Raw genomic sequence first — 6117 nt, 5'->3', positions numbered from 1 at the left:
TACACACACACACTGCAGGGAATGCACATACAAGCATACATATACACCACAGTTAAAACACACAAGTGCACATGCACTCATCCACCCACATGCTTAAACAAGCATGAACACACACACACACACATGCACGCACGCATGCACGCACATGTAACACCACTGCCTGGATGAAAAGTGATGGGTTCAATGCTGTCAAAGTCCCTGGAGAGAAAGTTCCTGTTTTGTCTCTCTCTCTCTCTCTCTCTCTCTCTCTCTCTCTCCTACTCTTTATCTCTCTGACTCTTGCCTATCATGCAACATGCTTACATCCTCTCATTCTTCTGAAGGAAATGACTCGACATCAGCAGAAATGTACCAGTCTGATCCAGCCACAGGGTCTAGCTCTTGACTTCTGCCCCCTAACAGTCCGCTCGCACAGGAACTCATCTCTCACTTCTCACTACCGAGGCTGAAAGCCACTCAGAGGCCTTGAGATAAGATGCCTCTCTTTTGTCCCCATAAGACTGAGCTCTCACAGGACCCACACACACACACACACACACACCACAACATAAATAAAGTGTCCTTCTTGATCCTGATCTAGTGATCAACATACCCATTTATCTCAACTGATAAACTCGATTGCGTTTACAAAAGGGAAATAGATTTACAATACACAATACACTGTGTATTGATATAAGAGCAATATTGGGACAGGATGCTTTCTGGGGACCAAGTTTCAGGTCCTCACTTAAAACAAGAACATCAATTGAGCATTTGGTTCGGAGTAGAACTACATCTGTATGTACATAGAAGTCCCACTGCTTTGATGTCTTGGAGACAAATGTACTGCGATTTTGAAAACACTGCCAAAACACTGCTTTTTCAGCTGTTTGTTTTTGCAGTTTGTGTGTGTGTGTGTGTGTGTGTGTGTGTTTAAGGGTTAAGCAGGAGAGATTGAGCAGAGGTTGTCCCACTGAAGTGCGAGCTGACATGCACAGAGTTGCACATAAATCAGAGGGGCTTTAACAGACCCCGACCGACTCTACTCTGCTGTGCTCCGCCCCGACACAGACATGATTCAGTGTGTTTTCGTGGGCACGCCGCAACAGAGGAGCAAACCCTGCGCTTATTTGCCTTGGCTTCTGGCGCACGCAAAACGCAACCACTGCCGCGGCAGACGGCACCTCCGAGCCGAGCAGCGCGGATCAGAGGCGCCGGGGGCCCGAGGCGGTGGAGGAGTGGGAGGCGGTGGAGGAGTGGGAGGCGGTGGAGGAGTGGGAGGCGGAGCGCGCTGGTGGAGGTCCAGCAGAGGCGATTATCACCTCACACTGATGCGCAAATGTCAGGCAGAGGTGAGAAGCTTAGGCGGATGGGTGAGAAATAATCAGTGCAGGGATTCAACAGCTATTTCTCTCTCCAGTGCTTGCTTTCTCTCACTTTCTCTCTGGCACTCTCTATCTTTCTCTAATCGCCGCTTGTCTTCCTCTCACTCTTCATTTTTTTCCTTCTCTTATTCTCTTTCACACTCTCCCCCCCCCATCTCTCTCGCTGTCTCTCTTTCGACCACACTTTTCTTCCTCACTTTCCCACTGCCCCCTGCCTTAAGAGAAACAGATTTTGGAGAGGTGTTTATATTCCTAGTCTGCTCTGCAGCATTGGAAACCCTCATCCTCATTCCCCTGCATGAATCACCTTTATGTAAGCGAATGCAGGAGCACGAATAAATGCCCGATAAATCACACTGACACACAACAGACTCGCAAGCTTGCCGGGGCCCAACCGCGAGAAAGAGCGCCTCACATCACTTGCCAAACCCCTACAGTTTAACCCATCACAGAGATTAGCCAGCCAACTACTCCCAGTTCCCAGAAAAAAGACAGACAGGCATCCTCAGAGAAATACCTTACCGCCATCCCACGCAATGTTGAGCTTGGGCAACAGTATTCCCTAATACACACACACACACACACACACACACACACACACAATAATGTCTGCCGTAGTGTGACGAACAGGAATAGATTGGAGGATAGTCTTCAAACGTGCACACTCACACAGGAGCACACAGCCTACCATTCTGCACCCACACCGACAAACACCGTGTGTAATAACATACAATACATGTGTAAAATGAGTAAATGCTTTGCTGTACTCCACATTCCTCATTCCTTCAGGGTGTCACAACATTTGCATTCATCAGTCAAGTCAGAACAAAGTAAAGACATAATTTCTTTCGTCACCTCGTCACCTAGTTTGTCTTTAAGCCTTACTTATACCAACAGCAGAATAAATTACAGTACATGGATTAAATGTGTGTGTAATAGTCTACAGGCTGTCATGACTGGAACGTGAAGCTACACGTTTCAGTGTATGCAAGTAGTAAAATTGTATGATACTACTAAGTCTACAGAGGTACTATAGCTGCAACAGAGCATTTGGGCAGTGATAACAAATATGGAAAAATATAATTTACATACATGAAAGTATCATTTCAAAACTGTATACTATAATTCATTACTTCAGAACAGATACTTTTCTGCTTGGCTGCAATGGCTTTGAATATAAATTGCTTATCCCCCATAAGTCAACCCTCGCAGAAGTGGAATGAGCCACTGTGGCGGAGGTCCAGGAGGGACCTGGCGTCGGTGGACAGGACTTACGTGCTTCATGGATGCCCGGGTTGTCGCTGAACTCCAGCACGTAAAGGTGGCGTCCTTCCACGCTGCGCCCGATGCTGTAGATACGCGTGACGTAAGGGCACTCGCTCTGCACGGCGAAGAGCGCCCGCACCAGCTCCTCGTAGCGGTGGTGCTGGAAGTCGGCCGTCCGCGACGCCAGGCTCCCTGGTCCGCACAGAAGTGCCGTTAGCAACAGCACCAGGATCCAGGTCAAAGGCTGCATGGTGTTCCTCGATTGCTCCGGCAAGACTCGACCGCAAAAAAAAGTCACTCGGCCTCACGCGTGTCTCTTCTCTTTCCCTCACTCTCTCATTCACTCGTTCACTTTCTCCTCTCTCCTCACCCTCTCTCTTTCTCGCCGCTCGCTCTCTCTCTCTCTCTCTCTTTCCCTCCCTGTGTTGCTCTATGACTGCCTCGGCTCAATCACTCGCGCTCTCTATTTGTTTCTCTCTCCCACCCTCCCTCTCCTGTCTCACACACACGCGCGCACACACACACACACACACACTCGCGCTCTCTGCCTCCTGCCTACCCTTCTGCAGACCTGTCTCCTCCCTCTGGACCTCCTCACACTTGCACACACACACACACACACACACACACACACACACAGGAGAGCGAGTAAGGACAGCCCCCTCTTTCTCTTTAATTTCCCTCTGTCACTCCACACTCTTTGTTTCTTTATCGGTCTCACACACACACACACACACACACACACACACACACACACACACACACACACACACACCTACTCTTTCTCTTTTGGTCCCACTCACTCTCTCACACACTCTCTCTCTCTCTCACACACACACACATCTACTTTTTCTCTTTCTGTCCCACTCACTCACAAACACACACACCCATCTACTTTTTCTCTTTCTGTCCCACTCACTCTCTCTCACACACACACTTTCCCTGGACGTGCTATTACTTTACTGGCAGGACAAATGTGTCCTAACGTTACATTCTAATAACAGGACTTTGTCTGCCGGAGTGTATTTTTGTCTTAGCCCCCCCCCCCCCCCCCCAGCCATCCCTTTCTCTTTCAGCTGCACTTTCCCTTTTCTCCCCCCACACCCCAGCCCCTAATTTCCTGGCAGCTGTTTAAGTGAAATGAATTTCATGAATATGAATATTACTTGGCTTAACAAGGGATTGAGATATAGTATTTGAAAGGTTTTAGCTAGGATTTCATCATCTAAGGAGGAGGTTTTTATTTGAATGTTACATCTGGATTGCTGCTTCTCTCTCTCTCTCTCTCTCACACACACACACACACACACACACACACACACACAGGGTTGTGTTATCTTTGGTGTAAACACAAGTTGAACCCCAGAGATTAGAGTTACTCCACAGCCCTCTGTGATGTCAGCCTGCAGTGACCAAAGGTTTCTAAGAAAGAGAGAAAAGGGGAGAGAGTGAGGGGAGGGAGGGGAGATGAGCCATGGTTCCTGGCAAGTTGCACCCCCATCACACACACACACACACACACACACACACACACTCACACACACACTCACTCACCTTACCTCTACCAGGAGCTGCTGTTGTCACTCAAAACTCATTCTGTAATGGGGGGCTGTAAAGAGGAGGGGGCAGGTGGGTCTCGCAGTGGGGGACTCGGAGACCACCTGGGACCGTTCATCACCCCCCACCCCCTGCGTTACAAACAAACACACACACACACACTCACACACACACACACACACACACACACACACACATACACGTACACACACACACACTCTCTCTCTCTCACACACACACACACACACACACACACACACTCATACAGACATACACACAAAAACACACACAAGGGTGAGTACACTTTGTCAGTTCAGAGAGTGGGTCCTCTTATCTATTTTCTTTTTGACTTTGTTGAAAGCACCATACTCTTTGTTCAGACAAACTGAGATTTCAGGAATGGTGCATGGCATAACGTGACAGGTCATATATGTTACCATACGGTAGCAGATGTTGGACAAGTAAGAAGGCGTGTGTGTGTGTGTGTGTGTGTGTGCGTGCGTGCGTGCGTGTGTGTGTGTGGTGTGTGTGTGCGTGAGTGTGTGTGTGTGTGTGTGTGTGTGTGTGTGTGTGTGTGTGGTGTGTGTGTGTGTGTGTGTGTGTGTGTGTGTGTGTGCGTGTGTGTGTGTGTGTGTGAGAGAGAGAGTGTGTGCATGTTATCATTCAATTCACCTTCACTTTAAAAACCTGGAGAAGGCACACTGACTATTGTTGTAGGCAAACAGATTCAGTGATTTGCATCAGACTTGGTGAGTAGGATACATACTCTGTGTTAGTGCCCCCTCTAGTGAGAAGTGTGTGAAGACGCATACTGGTGAGACTAATTGCTTCTATTGGGCCTGGGGAGTTAAGAAATTAACTGAGAGAAAAAAAGACTGGCTTGATTGAAAGTAACAGATATATAAGGAAACATTTTCCTCTCACTATAATATTAGATGATATATTCACAAATGTAACATTCCTAGGCAGATACATTGACCTTAGACTGCAACTGAAAATGACATGAAATTCCCCATTCAAGTTATAACCCTAATAAGAATTTACCTACAGGGAACAATTTGCATTGTAAAAAGATGCATGTTAAGATACAATTACAACTTCATATTTATGGGTCATTTCTCTAACAAAAAAAATGAAGTGTCAAAACTGCATTTTTGAGGAATTCCCTGCAGTTCATCTGCAGGAATGCAGTATTTTGAACATGAAAAAATACATTGCAACTACATTTTACTACATTTCACTGCAGAAATCCATTTTTCTTTTTTTTTGCATGTACCTGCATTGTAGGCCCTGTAGGCCTTGTACAGTTATATTGCATTTCTGTCTGCAAAGGTCTGCAACGTACCATACAAGCAGATTGCAACTGGGATACATCTGATTTTGGAAATGCGGAGGGAGGAGGAATTCTCTGTTAAGGTTACGCAACGAAATGGAAACATTGCCTGGTTTGGCAGCAGCACCGTGATAGGTTGCCATTCCTTTTATATACTTAAAACCATAGACACTAGATGGCGACAAAACCTCAAGCATCACGAATACCATGTGCGATCGATGAACATGGAGTCTTTTGCTAACGCTACAAACTTATTCTCTGCTTCAGTGCGCATTCTGGTGTTATCGACGATATTCACAACCGTAGTCCTATCAATCTAGTCTTCTGTGACCTGTGACCATTAGTAGCCCTGTCCACCATCCCTCGAGGAAATGTTCAGGTGTTCATCGTCTTCTCTCCATTTCCACATTTGCAGGCCACGTTTCCACATTTGTGACTGTTTCGCATCAAGGCGACACTTTTCAAAGACACCATTATAATTTAGCCTACGAAGATTCCGTTATTTTCTAGCTCATGTGCTGTGTAGAACTGTCCATGCATCTAGGTGCGTGTGTGTGCTTGTGTGTGTGTGTGTGTGTGTGGGGGGGGGTATTTGTA

At 46.8% G+C, this 6117-nt stretch overlaps 1 protein-coding gene across 1 annotated transcript in view; it reads right to left on the bottom strand.

Annotated features, from left to right (window-relative positions):
* cpn1 (carboxypeptidase N, polypeptide 1) overlaps positions 1–3117 on the bottom strand; it is a 14497-nt gene extending 11380 nt beyond the window's left edge. The window contains exon 1 of the mRNA XM_076298240.1: positions 2640–3117. Within this exon, the coding sequence (XP_076154355.1) occupies positions 2640–2880 (241 nt within the window). The 5' untranslated portion in view covers positions 2881–3117. The remainder of the gene's footprint in view (positions 1–2639) is intronic.
* Between the last annotated feature and the right edge of the window lie 3000 nt (positions 3118–6117).

The sequence above is a fragment of the Alosa pseudoharengus genome, unplaced genomic scaffold (assembly GCF_046254945.1).
Source record: "Alosa pseudoharengus isolate Yale_2024_CS ecotype anadromous, Long Island Sound unplaced genomic scaffold, YU_APseudo_1.1 YU_APseudo_1.1_scf_21, whole genome shotgun sequence".
NCBI classification, from domain to species: domain Eukaryota; kingdom Metazoa; phylum Chordata; class Actinopteri; order Clupeiformes; family Clupeidae; genus Alosa; species Alosa pseudoharengus.
This window is presented reverse-complemented; position numbering and strand designations above follow the sequence as displayed.